Here is an 18,569-nt window from a genome sequence, read left to right on the forward strand (position 1 = left end):
TCCCAGAAGCAATGCCATAGGCAGTAGCTGAAAGCCAGGAATAAACTCAGGGAAGCTGACTTACATGTTTATGACAACCACAGAGGCTGGGTGTGGTCTGTACTTCTGCTGATAAAATCCGAAAAGTGATAAAGAAGGAAATTCCTTGTAAACTGACCATATGAGCAGAAAGTTTTATAAGGCCATATGGGTGAGCACAGTCTAAAATTACTTCAAAGGGAATGCTGTCTCTTCAATTACACCAAAGACTAAAATGTTGTGTTACTTGCAGGCTTATGAGAATTAACATTCTAACTGGTTAACTTGTCGAGCACAGTTAACTTAGTAATAAAGGCTGTTATCTTTAGCCTTTTTCCAACTAACAGTGAATTGCCTTCAACAAGCACACATTTAACTGATAACGGACATAACTATAGTTCATTAAATTACAAGAAAAAAATGCATTCAGACAACAATAATCTATAGAATTACTTCATTTAGTTTAACATTTTCTCAAATGAATAGATAGAAAATAGAGCACATTATAGCAAATTAATGATACAGAGCAGAGAGAGAACAAAGGTTTTATCTGCAGAACTGAAAGTACCTTGGCTTTTTAAGGAAATGTTACGTTCATGTTAAATATTAGAGACAATTATGTACATTAAAGACATTATGTACTTTATGTATGATGGCACAAAAAATTCCTGGTCATGGGCCAGGCTCCCTTTGTGCCAGATAACTGTTTGACCTCTGGATGCCACCACCACTGATCATGTCTCGTGGCTAATTATTACAAGCAGAGGTATTTCTGAAGCGGAAGAGAGGTAGAATTACTGTTTCAAATATTCAAAGAGGAACATAACTGTTAAGCAAAAGACTTTAAAACGTTTTTTGGGTCAACTCTATTCTGTTCTATACTCTGAGTAACAATAGCAGTCAATTATGTATCCATGTAAGTTTAGAATGCTAATACTCGGCTCTTCCATTCACTTTGACACTTTTTCCCAGAGAAAATGACAAAGTGCTTGAACAGCTGATCAGTTTATGAGAGAGCTGAGATGATGCCGCTTCCAGCAAAGGACTATTGCCCACTGCTCCCACTCCTGCAGCAGTAGCTTACTTTTCTAACACTATCACAACAACACCCTACAATCACTCCCTTACAGCTCATCTCCCAGTGCAAGTGCAGAAGGATGAGTGAGGCTGTGGCTCTTGCTAGAGAGGGAGGTGACAGCTGTGTGTGTGCCCAGGATGGAGCAGCAGTCACAGCTGGCAGTGGGAGGTGGGATGTGACCAGCTGCTCTGTATGTGGGCAGACTGGTGTTGAGAAGGGGGGCAGGCTCTCCATCCTGCTCATGCTGCTGAAGCTAAAACCTCTTTTATTGACGAATAAACTGAGCTACTGGAACATGGTCCTCTCTGGAGTCACTTTCTGTCTTCAAGATATGCTACCCTACACTTATGTAAAAGGGCTCTACTGAGGCAAAAAGTGCAGTCGTGACTCTCAGCTCTGCTCCTTCCACCTCTTTGCACTGCTTGTGTCCTGTTTGTTAAGGCTTTGTTAAGTTTGTGATCTTACCAAGGTGAAATCTTGGAAAAGAAATCTAATCAAAATTAACCAGAAGCGGAAAACAGAGGTTGTAACATATCTCGATGGATTTTAGAAGCTCTTGACAAGAGACATGCTGCGATAGACAAGGTGAATAAAGGATTAGTGAATCATGAAAAAAGTCAATGGCTTGTTCTGGTTCTGTTCCATTTATCTTATATATCTTACTGTTTGCATTATATACCATGCAATACTGTATTATGCAATACTGTATTATGGTAGCTAGCAGAGGCCTAAAATGACACCATTGTCCCATCAAGTGACAATCCAACAGAAAACTACATATAATCAGGTGAGTCTTTAGAACTATTGTCAATTTATAAATTTATAAAGGTTCTGAGTTGTTATGGGTTGATACCAGCCAGCAGCCAAACACACATTTAGCTGTTTGCTCATGCCCTATGTTCAATGGGACAGGGCAGAGAATAAAAAGAGCAAAAATAAGGAAACTTACGGGTCAAGATTAGGGCAGCTTAATAAGTTAAAGGAAGAGGGGAAAAAAGCAATACAGAAGCAGTCTCTATCTCCCACACATAGACCAACGCATAGTGAAGGTCCTAGAAATGGTTACCCTGGAAGCCACTCTCAACATTCCTCCTCTATTCTATTTTTTATTTCTAAGCACCTATGTCATATATAAATATAGATCAAATTAAACATATTTGTGTTAATTTGCACTGGAGGTCTATTAAAAACCTGGATCACATATGGCCCAATGGAATAAATCAAATTCTCCTGTAAAACACAGCCAGCCTATGCTACCCTTACTTGCTTGGCATGAAAAACATGCAGGACCTTACCTGAACTCTCTTTTCAAGTCCTCACCTACTGTGGAGCCTGAGTTTCTTATTCCAGCTTCAAGGGCTGTTTATGCATTTTGGTATTTAGCTATGTGTTCAAGTAGAAGCACAAGTCAAGAAAGACTTTGTGAATATTTCTGCCTCTACTATAACAGGCTCAAAGGATATAAATTTTTTTCCTGAAAAAGAAAGAAAACATGAACCATTCACCTTTTGTACTGGCATTTTCATTTGAATTACAGTTTGTCTGCAGAGTTGCTTCAAATTTCCTCTCTCCAGATGCAACTCAGATTCATGACCGCATTAAATTTTTCATCCAATAATTAATTAAAATTATACATTTTTAACAAACAGATTACTAAACATAAATCTAAATAATCTTCACTAAATCTACATGTGCAATGGCATCACATTTGATCTTTTGCCAGCTGTAGAAAACAAAGTCTAAGATAAATGTTTCAACTGCCAAAGGATTTTGTTTCTATAGTACTGTCTCAAGGTCTGAAATTTGCCATTATACCATTAAGTGAAGCCTACTGACTACTAAAGAAAACAACACCTTCAAGATCTACCTATTAACTAGTTTTGAAGCACTGTGCCATGCTCCATAGGGTGCTTCATGATTTTTACTATTTCCTCAGAACAGAATTTTAATAGGAAGGTTCTTATGCTGAGGTTAACCATATTCAGGACAAATGTAGGAAACAGCCACATTCATTCACAGAGAAAGAGGTTACAGCACACCACCTAAGATTTGTGGTAGGATGTACAAAGATGAAGAATGAGAATCACAGCAGTGTTTTGGAGGGCCTGTCTCTATCAGAGTGGGATAGGAGCACTAAAGAGCAGACAGAAGAGCATCAGGGCAGCACAGAGAAAGTGATATTTTGGGACTTGTAGTAAAAGGAAAAACAAAACTTGGACAGAGTCTTGGTTTGAGATCAGTATATTTTGAATGGGATCCAAGGAAAATATTTTCTTAATTCCCTATGGTGTTTAGGGAAATACATGTCTCTTTGATAATTTACATTACTGAGACCAAGCCATGCTTGACACCGTCACCAAGAACAAGTCCCAGGGATCCTACACACAGCTAACTTCAATAGTCAAAAAAATAAAAAATACTATATTAGCAGCAATCTTATCTGTACAGTATGTCCTCTTACAAAGCTCTAGCTGGTTGAGGGAGAAGGAAGATGCTAAATAACAAAGTCATGTGCCACTTGTCATGATCTCTGATATTGACTACAAGTGTCTCTATGCACTCTGAATATCACTCCAAACACATCACTGACTCTCCTCAAGACAAGCTCTTCTGGGGTCCTTTTACCTAAACACAGAATGTCTTTCTGTCTCAGTGTAAATAATGACATTTATTCATTTGAGCATTCATCTGGACAGGCTGGATTGATGTGCCAGGGCCAATGGTATGAACTTCAACAATGCCAGGTCCTGCACTTAGGTCATAACAACCCCAGGCAGCACCACAGGCTGGGGGCAGAGTGGCTGCAAACACGCTGGGTGGAAAAGGACTTGGGTGGTGCTGGTAAACAGCAGCTGAACATGACCTTGCCTGTGCCCAGGTGGCCAAGAAGGCCAAAGACATCCTGGCCTGTATCAGAAATAGTGTGGCCAGCAGGCACAGAGCAGGGATTGTCCCCCTGTACTCAGCACTGGTGAGCCTGCACCTCGAATCCGGTGCTCACTCACTGCAAGAATCCGGGCCCCTCCCTGCAAGGAAGACATTGAGGTACCAGAGCATGTCCAGGGAAGGGACACAAAGCTCTTGAAAGGGCTGGAGCACAAGTCCTGTGGCACAAGGAGTGGCTGAGGGAGCTGGAGGTGTTTAGCCTGGAGGGGAAGAAGCTCATGGGGGCCTTATCACTTTCTAAAACAACTTGACAGGAGGTGGTAGTGAGGTGGGGGTTAGTTTCCTCTGCCAAGTAAGAAGACACAGAACAAGAGGACATGGCCTCAAATTGCACCTGGGAGGTTTAGGTTGGATATTAGGAAAAATTTCTTCAGTTAAAGGGTTGCCAGGCCTTGGAAGAGATTCCCCAGGCAAGTGTCTGAGTCTCCATCCTTGAAGATATTTAAAAAATGTCGTGCTTAGGACATTGTTTGGGGGTGGACTTGGCAGCACTGGGTTAAAGACTGGATTCAATGATCACATAGATATTTTTCAATGTAAACAATTCTATGATTTTTCTCTTTGACTTTTCTTCCCTCCCTAACTTTTCTTCCCTCTTGTCATGGTAGGAGAAATATGGTCTTGTCACCATCCATGGAGCAGTAAAGACCTTTTAAAAAATTTTGCACCCCTCATTAACTACTAAGCTAGCACTAATGGAGTGCACTGTCGATCCACATCAGGACTCAATACAGCCCTGGCCATGCAGGTAGACTACAACCCCTCCAAGTCTTTACATATCACAGAGCAGATTTACCTGAGAGGACTGTGGACCAATCCTATTAGTAAAACAGGAAGCTGCAGATACCAGTACCTTACAGTATGGATGTTTGCCTGCAATGCTTTTCAGAACTTTACCTGAGCATATTAATGTATTTTCTGTATAAAGACTGCACTATTGTTTTAATAATAAATTAAAAAACATTTTCATATAAATTCTCCCCTATTTTTTGCTCCTAATTTACTAACAGGTATTGCAAACCACAAAAGATCTATTTAAAATAAATCATAAGTTACCTTATCTCTAGGCTGCTGATTCCATTCACTGGTTTTGTGTATTTTAATGACAGTCTAAGAATAAGAAACAGATTTTTAATGTTAGAGTAGTCAGGTTTAATTAGATCATTGTGACATTTCAATTTGAGGGATATATTGTAAATCAGTAGGCAACTACAAAAGTCATATAGCAAAGGTTCAGTACATAGAAAAATATGACTAAATATTTCTAGAGTTTTATTTACCCAAGAGCAGGTGCTTCAAATTAAAGGAAAACAGAGATCATGTCTCATTAATGTACTTCTAGCTGAGTTACTACCTTGTAACTAGCAATACTCCCCTTCAAGGGAATGAAATTATGATCTCATTAATGCCAGTGGGGATTTTTGTGATTGTGAGATCAGGCACAGGGAAACCTGTTTGGACCAAATACAAACAAACAAGGAAGTAGGGAACATAAGAAGAAAAAAATAGTGAAAATAAGAGGCCTTATCTGAACAGTTTTTGTGGTCTTAACTTTTTTCTTCTAAGAATACATTTTTTAAATTTTTGGATGCTTTAGATGAAGAAAATTAAAATAGCAGCAATTTTACATTGTAATATTTCTGATAGCTTTCAGAATTACATGTATTATGATATGAAATTTCTTATGCTACTCACGTTGTGTTGCTGTCTGAGCACTCAGAGGCAGAAATATCCACGTTCTGTGTTAAAAATGTTGTATTTGTCAAATCTATTAAAACTGAACGGTTGGCTTTGAGGCTGAAATTACTAGCATAAAAAAGAATGCATGTATAATTTCCAGTGGTCACATTCAGAGGAGGATATGATAAACTGTCTTCTTCTTCAGCAGCCATTAATTGTCGTCTTAAACCTGCCACCACATCAGTTCTTCTAGAAATCTGGAATAACAACACATTAACAATTCATCCCTTTGTACGAGTCATTTTAGTTGAAAACAGACCTTCACCATTCTGTACCATCAATCAGCACCTGTTCTTCTTAAATCCTCAATCAACCTCAATATTTGTTACTGTCTGTCTATTTAACTGGTGGTGTGGAAGGCTAATAAGGCAATGTTAACCAAGGTTGCCAAGGCTAGGTGTCTGCATGTGAAAATAAGCACCACTGATACCAGGCAACTGAATGTAAAACAATGTTGATAGTGTAGCCTTAAGACAGTAGTATTTATTTGTGCTAACAGGTAGAAGATTTTTTCCCCCAGAAGACTATACTGAAAGAAATTAGCTTTTATTTTTCTGCAATAAAGTCAAAGAAAGAAAATTTCAACTTGCTAGTTCAGTGACACTCTCCCCTTAAGTAAAAGTAACAGTTTTTGCAGTCTTCATTTTAACAAGCATGAAAGCAGTCTACTTAGCTACAGCAAGCTTATTTTTAGACTCTTCTTATGGCTTCTGGAAAAAGAAGACCTTTGCTCATTTGGCTGATATAGTGAACTCCTACAAGAGACACATCTGCTTTTAGGATATTTCTAGGAGTTCCATTTAGTAGGTAAAGCTTTTAAGAAATGTGCCCAGGGCATCCTTAGTAAAGCAGACCCACAGATATCAACAGCTAAAGCAACCTCACCTTATCGCATGACAAATTTATTCTGTTCTTATCTTACTCCTCACTTCCTACTCTATTCATATCTGGGATATTCTGCCTATTTTTGAGTCCCATGTCAGCTTTACAACTTTGTATGCTACAAGTGGTCTCTACTCTTGTATAACTCCAGGGTACAAGAAATGAAAGACAAATCACAAGGGTCACAAGGGTTACCAGAATTGTAATTATGTGGAGCTATTGCCTAGAACTACTTTTCATGGGTTTAAAGACAGTCAAGGACCATTTTCCAGGCTGAAACAGGGACTGTAATATCACTTTATAACCTGTCTGTGGAGAGGAGCCCCAGAAGATTTTTGTCACCTTAATGGCTGTTCTGTAAATGCTATTTGCCATCTGTTATATTTCACCTTGTCTTTGCAGGTACCTCATTCTATCCATTAAGCAGAATGGGCTGCATTAAAACTCTTTGACTAAATGCTCCAGCAAAGAATGCAACCTTCCCCTCCCAAACATGCATACTTTATGAATTTCTTTTCAATTCAGAGTAGTGCCTTTTCAAATACATCGGAACAACCATTATTTTAAATTAATACCATTCTCTTTAAAAGAAGAGGGTACAACAAAAGAAAATATTCAACTTTTGATATAAAACTTTAAATCTTTCCTTAGACTTTCCTGAAATATAATCATTTTATTTCAAACTGAGAGGAAAAGCTGAAGTCTAAATTATATCCTGTCTAACTATTGACTTCACTATGTGGGCCCCATGTATCATCTAAAGAGGGCTTTAAAAACCACCTGCTAAGAGCTGAAAACAATGCTACATTGGATATTGTGATTGGGAAAACTCGGGGGATTAAGTCAAAGTACCTTAAAATAAAAAGAAAGCTATTAAAATATAATCATAGGACTACAGCTTTATTTCTACTGTTCTTGGAGCCGTACTTTGCCGTGAGGCTCTTACATACAGATTCCCTTGTTTCTATCAGAAAGTATACGAACCAAAAGATAATAAACCTGGAAAGAAGGGCTTTCAGAGACTAAGAAATGCACTAGTTTGACAGGAATAGGCAGATCCATCAGGTCAGTGCACAGCTCCAAGGTTGGTGTCAGTGGAAAAACGGTATGTTTGTTGACCATGGGATAATCTACTCAACATGAGGTCCACTGACACCTGATGGGATGCACCTGTCTCAGAGGGGAAGAGCTCTAGCCCAGGAGCTAGTGGGGCTTGATGACAAAGCTTTAAGTGAAAAGGGGGAAAGGAACAAAACCAGGCTGTCCAGTGATGAGCAATGAGATGGTGTGCCAAACTTGGGGAAATGAGCATTAATGGGATCCCTCAATCTGCTTCCAACTCAGCATATTCTGTGATTCTGTGAATTAAACATGCTCAAACTCAGAGAGACATTTTAAAAAATTTAGTCTTCATGCTGGAAGGAGGATCTCTGAAACAGACCAGCCTAGGACCCACTGGAGACCTGACCACAGGAGTTGCTCCTTCCACGTTACTGCAGTGGAAAGCCAAGAGCTTCCCCATATGTCACTGTTTCTCTGTTTAAGGAATATTTTCTTTTTTCTTTTGTTGCTGCACAAATATGATCTTACCAAATCAAAATCATTCTTCAATGTTATATATTTCACATTAAACTATAAATTACAAGACATTTCCTTGACAAATGTATTATATTTATACGGAATTACTGTAAATCAGATTATTTAGGAACAATACATTGTGGAAATGTTGCCAATCATTAAATGATATTTAATTCTGTTGTTCAGTGTACCCTTCTCCTTCACCTAATCTGAACTGAGGGATGTGTGAATTACTGTCTTATTCTCTGAATTTATCAATGGCATTTTTGATCTCAGTCATGCAGTGAACAACAGCAAGAACTGATGAAATAATGTACAGAAAAGAAAAAGAAAGGGTATCACATTTTCCTAGACCACAATGGAATGTTGTAATTACTAACTGAACCTGCAATAGTGGTAGCCTGAACAAACTTCTTCCCTTTGATCTGTTTTTCAAGCCTCCTAATTCAGAATCATTTCTCCAGGAAGAGAGAAAGAAAGCAGGTCTGGCAACATTTTAATACACAACATACAAATCTTTTTTGAAGCAAACAGACCTTACATCCAAAATTACTCATTTTGTTGTTGCCACAATTTTGTTGGGTCTTCCAACAACACAGTGGCTAGAGACAAGAAAAAAGATTTGTGGCCATTTTATACATTTGAAATTACAGTGGAAAACACACATAAGTCAAATAGTTGTAAACACATGTGAGAACCATACAAAATACTGTGAAAATGAAACTTTGCTGAAATGGTGAATGGTAATGAACAACAGAAACAGGCTACATGAGATTTTTGAATATCAGTTCAATACACGCTTATGTCTTCTGTTTCAATCTTTTGTTTCTTGACTTCTTATTGCTGTGTTGAGGTGTATACATCAAGAATAAGAAAACTGTCCTGGTGGTGCTTGCTGCTCCTTTTAATTTCTAACCGCATAGATTTACGACCGCCTCCTCTCTGTGGGACTGCTGCTCTGATTGAAAAGGTATCCCTGTACTTTCAAGCAGGGAGGTGAGTAGGCAGAAGGGTCCATTCCCTTTCTCTTTTTAGGCTGTACCTTAGTTTAGTCCATACATCCATACTACATTGTGCACTACAGGGTGTTCTCTGTTTATACCTGACTTGGATGGCAAGTGGCAATTTTTCCAATTTGAGTCATAACCTGATTAAGCCAGTTGTTAGTACCACAAAACCACATAAGAATCCTAGTTTCTGCTAAAAAAAATGTAAAAAAAAAGAGTGCAATATCAGAGCCAGATATTGCATATTAGCATTGCACAGCATGGCAAAAATGAAGAAAATACCTGAAAATATTTAGGGAATGCATGTAGAGACAAGTTCAAAATACATTGCAAAAATTGGGACAAAGAATCTTTTTTATCACATATGATGGGCTAAACCATGAAGTGCAAGGTCCAAGGAAGGGAGGGCAGGCACTGCAGCTGCCACGATAACACCACAAAGACCTTTTATCTGAACTGGATTTTGGGTTTGGTAGAAGAAACTGCATCTACATATCATATACCAATTGTAATTCTTTTCACAGGATACCAAAAGAACCGTATGCCTGCATTTTCTCAATTTGCTTTAATGGGCATCATCAAATTTTTTTTTTTTTTTAATTTTTTTTTTTTTTTTTGGCAAGACATCCTTTAAAAAAATGACACTAGGAAGCTGCCATGTGCTCAGTGCAGGGGTTCTGCAGAATGGCAGATCATTCTCCTTTCTGGGATTTGGCTGTGGCATATCAGAAGCTACTCAGCATTCACATCCCAGCCAAGTATCAGTCATTTCAAATGCTTTTTCTGAAATTATCATTTCATATTCCTTCCCACACAAACAGACCAGTTTTCCTCCGTATTTTCTATTAGATGTGGCATCATGGTCTCACCATGGATAGCAGCACCACCACCTCTGCTAATACATCCGTTTTCCTGAAGGATAGCGTATCACGAATCTGTGATGCAGGCAATCTCACTGCTAAAGGTCAACAGTTTGGAAGGCAAGAACTAGAATTTGGTATAACTGTAAAAATGTTCTTTGTGGTGTCAAGTTTACAAAATCACACACACAGCAAACTGAAATATATTTGATTGGACTTATTCACCTGTCAATGGAAGACTGTAGAATAGCAGTGTTTTAAGCTGTCAAAATCTAGAACATTAGGCAGAGTTATCAATTATCTGTATTTTTGAAAGTTTTAACTGTTTACATTTTTATGATTTCTAATGTTTTGGGATTTTGTTGTTTAATTCTCCTCTGGGCTGACTTATAGCTGCCTCAGACCTGGAAGTGTTTAAGGCCAGCTTGGATGGGGCTTAGAGCAACCTGGTCTACTTGAAGGTGTCTCTGCTCATGGCATGGGGATTGGAACTGGATGATCTTCAGGGTCCCTTCCAACTCTATTTTATGTATTTGTACAGCAACTGTAAGCCTAAACAAGATGTCAGAAAAAATTTCAATAGCATGTTGATATTTTTCCCAGAAGAATCCTTGACCTCTATTTTCTACCTCTATTATTACTCTAATGAAGCAGGTAAACAAGAAATGGACATTGATTTATTAACAATGATTACTATCATTTTAGTGCCCTGCAGGATGTATGACCAATCTCACTGTCTCACTTTAGTATCTGATGGCTTCCCTGTTGAACCATGCACACTTCTACCAGCAAGCCAGATGGCTTGGCAACTGTGACACCCAGCTTGTACCTGGTGTTCTGCATCACTCAGGGCTTTTCACAAAAACAAGGCTGGGATATGGATGTTAAAGTCAAAGGCATGTCTTACCATAAGAGATAACGATCTCACTTTAAAACATAATGTTCTCTTCTATAATTGATAGAAATGCTATGACCTGTGGAGATTACCCAAGTCATGAGCAAGCACTTCAAGATCTTCTGATAGAAGAGGCAATAAAACCACATTAATTACAACGCTGCTCAGTTCAGTGGCCTGCATAAACACAACCTGCAGTATTAGCTCACATATTCACAGCTAGATGTGCTTCTTCACAGGCCTGTCGTTTAGCAGCAGTGGGATGGATAAAAGATCTCTTGACTGTCATTTACAGAGAACGGAACTACTCTGTGCCACTGACACTGTGCAGAGACAGGAGAGCTGGCAGGGACCATGCAAGAACAGAACCCAGAGCAGAGCAAGGTGCTGTGATGCACCACTTTTGAAAACAATTCCACTTGAAAGGCTTTAAAATAGGACAATGTATGGTACGTACAACAACATCTGTAAATGCAGTCCCCATTTTCTGAAGAAATGTATATTTCCTGTTATTATTTTCTTTCTACAATTTTCAATGGATTTTTATACTGAACTTTTTCATCTAACCTAAGAAAGAGCAGGAACTTATCTATAAAAATATCCTGATTTTAGAAAGTAAACCAGAATATGCATAAGCTGGAATAGCAGCTGGAAGGAGCTACTCCACTTAATTAGCCACCTTAAATTTCAGTTAGGACAAATAACCCAAATGCAATTATTTCAATGAAAGCAATGCATTGGTCATCTTCAACAGTGTTAGAACTTACACCTTTTTAGCAGATCAGATTTTGCAAGCAGTATACAAAAGAGAGAAAAAAATATATTAAGAACTTGCCTCGTAAAACAAAATTAATCATGAAAGAAATCTACCAGATGTATGATTCAAGAAATATTTGCTGGTGCCAATGTCCCTAGGCTGAGAATTAGATTTTGGGCCCCGTTTCAGGCAATTATGCCATAGAGATAAAAGAAGCTACAGATTTTGCATAATTTTGAGACTGCTAGGGGAATACCCACTTCCAACTGGTTGTTTTCCCTCCTTTCTTTTGTCCATATGTAAAATTCAGGTTGCTATGGGAGATGTGAAAAAGGATGGAGGAGTGTCTGCTGCAATAAAATGGAACAGATATGCAATGAGAGTTGGACAGAGGTTACACAGCGGTCTGGTAGGTTACTTAATTGAAAAATGCAGACAGGAGCCAAAGTGTGTTACTCATAGTGCTGGGAGAGTTGCCAGCACTGTTTGTCCCAGATGTAGGTTAGTCAAAGGGAAATTAAAAATCTGAAAACCCTTAAAATTTCCCCTTTCTCTTCTTAATATTTGTATCCTGCAGGACTTTGGAGGACTAATCTGCAAAACTAGCCAATAAATCTAGCAAATTGGATCATTTGACAGGGAAGTTAAAACAAGTATTTATTTCACAGAAAATCTATAAAAAGGTTTTTAACATCTTTTTTGCTTTCTTGCACTTAATATCCATATAATTTTTATGACAGTAGGGTATGTAAGCTAAAAGGTGTATATATATAAATAAAATCCACATCAGAAAGTCTAGACAAAGCTAACCTTGGAAATAATATCCATGGATTTTTTTTAAGATTTCCATGTTTTAGTTCCTCTTGACAAACCTTTCTTCATCTTCTAAGTTTTTCTCAAAATAGAGGTTTCCACCAAAACCTAGTTAAATCTTCCAGTTAACACACCTCAGCCAATATAATTAACCACAATTTCAGAATTTCCTTTATCTCCTACCTGTCTCTAGCCCGTCAACTAAACCAAAATGAGACCAAAGCATGCAATCTTCTCTGGCAGCTAGGTGGAACTGCCACCTCTGTGTCTGCTAGTTGTCAGGATGCTTTGATATGAGGCTTTGGAAAATGGAAATTTGTAAGGTGAGAAGTTATAATTTCTTATTAGAAAACAAACATCAACTTCCTCCCAGCATTCTTGCGGGATTGCTTTAGCAGCTTGATGCCTCTTGCTGTTTTTATACCACATCCAAGCTCCAGTGCCAGGTAATGGCAAGCCTGGCTGGGGATTTGGTTCAACCACAGGCAGTTACTCCTGCTGGAAGTTCAGGTTCTGAGAACTGAGGATCAGGAGCAAGGAATATTTTTAGGGTCATAAGGAAATAAAGTACTGGGTAGAAGGAAGGAGTTTTTAACAGCGAGGAGGCATAGCAGAATCCAACATCCACCTTCCAATAGTTCTGCTCAACATAAGGCAAGAAACCCTCTCTGTTCTTTTGCAGAATTTTCAAGTGATTTGGCTGAAAGCCCCAGAAGAAGAAATATCTAGCTGTTAAAATAATCGAGGTTTAACTTTCATACTGTAGTGCACAGTATGAAAAGTAGAATGTACTTCTGATTCATTAAATATCAATCTAGGAAATCACTCAATTACTTGATCTAAGTCAGAAATCAAGTCACAGAATAATAGTTGCAATATATTAGTGTTTCATTAAAATTGTAAACATTGAGGTTTTCCTAAAACAGAAAAGACAGAACAAAATATACCGTGTAATATCAAATTTTACATCAGGTATCACTTATGCACAGCTTTCAAAATAATGCTTCCATCAACAAGTTTAAAAATATGTCTGTGGCATTTTGTCAGGAAAGGGATTAGTTTCTTGCCATTTTTCTGGTCTACCAGTGACACTAAGGACATATGTAATACAGCAACTCAATAACAAAGATTCCCATGTGAGGATGGAGTGAGTTGGCAGGTCTGCATGGGTCAGAGCAGTGCAACCTTACTAGGTGGGATCTCAGAAGAAACAATGACTTGTCAACCTCATGCAGAATTTGCCTCTTCTCTTCCAACATCCCCAGCTAACAGTCCTGGGGGTCACTGGCAAGTCCCACAGCTCTCCCACCACTAGCTCTGCTGTACTTTTAATGCTGCTAGCACAGATGACTGTACAATACAGGACTTGTTCCTCAAAGGATATTAACACCACACTTTCTTTAATCAGTTGATTTTCTAATTAGACATCTTTCTAAAAGGAAGGATATAATGTATGGGTTGACTGAAATTCATTTCAATTTAAAGTTGTCAGCTAGCAGGAATTGGTAATACAGTCCTCAGAAAGAAATATAACCTCTGTGTTTCAATCCCAAAACACTGCATTAACATTCTGTTAACATTTATTAACACTCTGGCTACTTCTTACCTTTTATGCTTAGGGGTCTAACGTACAGACTTTAGAGACTTGCATGCAATTCCAGATTTACAGATTTTTATGGAAAAGCCTTTAGGATTTAATAAAATAACCTTTAGAGAGAACACTTCAATATCCATCCCTAAAGTTATGTTCCTCTGCTAAAATCATAAATATGTTTGTAAATCCATTAAAAAGTTATCATAGTTTATCCTAACTTCAGAGGCATGCATGCTGCACTTAGGAGTTTAAAGGGCTGCATAGTTTGACAGTGATCTTAGAGGTCTTTTCCAACCTTAATGATTCTATGGTTTTGTACACACAGTGATTATGTATGAATAATGATGTCCCATCTTTACTTTTTCAAATGGCAGGAAATCATTAGTTGATGGCTTTGAACAGTGTAATACTTCAGGGAATCACATTCAGGGCCAAAGTTAAAAATTAGAGAAAAACACAGCTGCTATATGCATAAGTATAGGAGATCTAGAACAGCACAACAAAATGTCTTCCCACCACAAAACACTAAAGTTCCAAAATCAAAAGTTACTGTAGCATTACACAAAGAAAATAATTTTTTCAGAAACTTTATAAAGTGAAAGGAAAGAATATGAAATTTCATTTGAAATTAAAATTAAATAATCAAGGTTTATTCTAACTAGTCCTAACTATATTACAGATTGGATGCACTAGCACTAGAACTTAGGGGTTTGTTATTCTGCCATCAGATCCTGCACTTCCCAGGACATGTAATATGCATTTCACTGATTAAGAGCAAATTTTAATGTCCTGTGTTAGTAAAGTGTGTCTTTGTTCTTCTAACAGCTATTTGTCTAGCACAGATGACAGAGGCTGCAGTACAAAACAAATTATATACAGGATACAGATTTTTTTTTCAGTGCATAGGGCATCCCTGTGATTACACCGGCTTGTTATTTTACAAGCTTCTGTTTAATATCCTATGGAGGAAAGGAGGACAAGAAGGACTCCAGGTAGATATTTAGGGTAAGGCTTGCTCTGCCCACATGCAGAGGCCACCCAACCATACAGACACCATCTCTCAGCTCCTGGCTTTTCAGCCCCAGGGATCTCATGGGGGGCTTCACATGCACGGTCATCCTCTGGGTAGATGCTATCGATTCCCGCCTCTAATCCTAAAATGGGACCGTGTATCTCCCTCTGAAAAGGATCATGCCAAGGCTTTGGTGTCAGAAGAAGGCACTGAAGACACAAAGTCTCTGTGCTCACCAGTAGCTATGAATGCGGAAAGGATTCAGGGCTCCCAGAGGCAATTTGCAGATGCTTAATCACAAGGATCCTGAATCCAGCCCGTTTCACTGTACTGAAAGTAGGGAAGACTGCACCAAGCTTGAGCTGCCACCCACCCGATTTTCAGCTGACACAGTCACTTCTTCTTATGGATTTCCTGGTTGCCAGTAGATTTACATGCAGCAAGCTTTTTTTTTTATGATGTGGCAATTATTTTCATTTTCAGAGGTGGCAGTTCTAAAACATAATAGGGAAGCATGAGGAGGAAAGTCCGTGGGCTTCTTATAGCGCAGCTTTGTTTACTCTGTTGGCTGCCTCTTCCGGCTCTTGGCCTTTAGTTAAATAAGTTACATATTACTTTTCACACTCCTGTTCCAGAGAAATGCTATGTCAATATCCCAAGCTTCCACTGCCAAGACATGAGACCAGCTAAACAGTGTGAGGGCAAAGGTCCACCTAGCTCACAGCCAGAGCTCCTGATAGTAATTGGTAGCTGAAATAAGGAAAGAGTAAATACAAACAATACTTGTCCTAGGATGCACTCTTTGATTTTTGTAATTTTGGGGTTAGAAACCTTCAGGGTTGAAGACTGCATTCAAATCAACATATGTAATAGGACCTTCTTTCCACCCATCTTTCCTGTCTTTCTTCCATTAGTTTATGGAATCACTGAAATCTGTGCACTTTTGTCATCCAAAAATAGTTCACTTTTTTTCTTTAAAGGATTTTGCTGCTGCTGAATTCCTGTGTTATGGTCTGAATGGTGATTGTCATGAGCATTTTCCAGAGAAAACGTTCAGCTTCTCCACATAATTGGCGGTTTTGTTTATTATTTCCCTCTTGAATTTCCCTCACTTTTCCTAGCGGAAATATTTTAATCTTGGGGTTTTACTGTGTCCTCTGGAGATGGGGTGGCCAGAACCACATGCACTATTCCACTGGCAGACTTGTACCCAGTAAGGGCTTAGTGACCTGACACTTTCTTCTTTGCCCTCCTCCTTTCCAAATGGTGGGTTAACACTGCTTGCTATTCATTGCTGACTGCTGGGATGTTCCAAGAGATCTACTCACATTTATACTGCAGTTCCCCTTCTGAGAAATAGCAGCCACTCACTACAGTGTAATATGCATATTTGTTTTCCCCGCATGTTTCTTTTCTTTATATTGGATTGTATCTGTCTTTTCGTCCCTCAGTAATGCGGTGCTCTGAGTGGTTTCTCCAACTTGTCAGTACAGGAGCAAACTTTGGCACCTTTGCATTTCCGCCCCCTTTCCATACTAATGACTGCTGAACACCACAGGCATCAACATCAATCCCCAGAGTTCCACTGGCAAATACTCCCCCCTGTGAACATGAATGCTTTATTTTTATCCTTTGTGTCCTACCTTTAAAGATTTTACTTCTGCTACCAAATAATTCTGCTTTTTTACCCTTTTTACTTAAGCAACACAGTCACTTTTACTTGCACATCCTATGCATCTTAAAGAACACTGAAACCACATTGTGTTTTTTCATAGATCCACATATTTCTGACTACAGTTTCAACTGTTTTTGTCAGTATGGAAGGTAGGTTTCCTGGAAGTATTTCTCCAGACATATGGAATCTCTTTCCAAGCTCCATGTCACATTTGAAACATCCTGCTCCTCTGCAATGAAGGCTAAACTATTCTTTAAATTTTCATATATAATGTAAAAATTGTAATTCAGAAATTGTAAATTAGAAATTATGATGACATTTCAGCAGTTTCTTATTTTAGTTTAAGTTTAGGTGAATAATATATGACCTTGATGATATGACACAATTAAGTTTATTGATTTATTCTGAAATCTCTTCTATTGCTAACAAAGTAGCAGAAAAATGTTTTGAGGCTCAATGATTGTTGAAAAAGTGTTTGAAGTGAGAACTTCTTTATGTTCTACCACAGCAATAATCAACAAACAGGCCATTTGGCTTTGCACTGTCACTCATTTTTCTGCATTCCTCTTTTTTGTTAGATCTAGTACTCTCTGAAAGAATTCCTGTCTAATGTGTTTTTATGCATAGGTTTTGGGACTGGTGCACATTGTTCCTGTGAATCTCTTTAGGTCTGCCATATGATACTGCACTAAATTTGCAAGCATTTATATACCTTTTTTTTCTTTTATATACCTTTTATATACCATTTTATATACCATTTATATAAGTTTTTTATATACCTTAATTTTCTGTATCATACAGGACTATGCTTTTTGAAGCTTGACCATTATGCTTAATAGCCTCACCTCTTTCACTTTGTTAATTATGACACAATTTGGGATGTTTCCATGTGGGGAGGAGGGTGAGGGGGGAAAATACTTTTTTGACACTTAGTTTGACTTTTTAATATGTTGTGTTGAAGCAGTTTGTGTTCCTGAAATAAGCAGTGTCAGTCATCATAATTAGTGGACATTATTGGGCAATTTATCAAATCAAAGATAGATTATTTTAATCCTTATTTTAAAGACATATCACTTGGATATTGTGTTCAGCCTCAGTCTTCAAAGACAGTTCTTAGAACAAGTCTCCAGGATTCTCAGAATTCTATTTATCTTTGTCTCCTGGAAAATTCCTTTAAGACACAACATCAGTCCTTTAGAGCTCTATTCTGTCATTCCAGTATTTTGTTTACCTAGGCATTTTCCTTCCAGAAAGAGTTTAGTATGCCTACCTACATGTCATATAAATATGACTGTTTACAGTTACACATTCCATTTAATCTATCTTATTTTACCCTTTTACCTTAATTTCATTCTGCATTTTCACATTTATGACTTCTGCTTATATATGACTGTATCTTTTAGAATACTCATTGCAATTATTATCCCTGCATTTTACCAATTTCTGGTAAATTTTAACCCTAAGACAGTTCACCCTTACCTATGTCCTTCTCCACCCTAAAAAAAAGGTTTAAAATGTTTTAAAAGCAAAATAAATACAACTTTCTGATTTGATCTATATGGAACATAGATGAACAAGTTTCATCTATGCCTTAAAAACTTAGCATCTGAAAATAAAACTGTTATGATCAGATAAAAATAATAGCTTAGTTCCATGCTGTCCTTCATTTAGCAGTGAAATGCATAAACATATATTATACAAATATAATATAAAA

The 18,569-nt window shown here is 38.0% G+C and overlaps 1 protein-coding gene across 1 annotated transcript in view; it reads right to left on the reverse strand.

Annotated features, from left to right (window-relative positions):
- Positions 1-18,569, reverse strand: part of ATP6AP1 (ATPase H+ transporting accessory protein 1) — a 51,450-nt gene that overhangs the window by 7,666 nt on the left and 25,215 nt on the right. The window contains exons 7-8 of the mRNA XM_063396764.1: positions 5,738-5,979; positions 5,099-5,152 (exon numbers count right to left, since the gene is read on the reverse strand). Of these exons, the coding sequence (XP_063252834.1) occupies positions 5,099-5,152; positions 5,738-5,979 (296 nt within the window). The remainder of the gene's footprint in view (positions 1-5,098; positions 5,153-5,737; positions 5,980-18,569) is intronic.

This window comes from Prinia subflava, chromosome 4 (genome assembly GCF_021018805.1).
Source record: "Prinia subflava isolate CZ2003 ecotype Zambia chromosome 4, Cam_Psub_1.2, whole genome shotgun sequence".
Taxonomy (NCBI): Eukaryota; Metazoa; Chordata; class Aves; order Passeriformes; family Cisticolidae; genus Prinia; species Prinia subflava.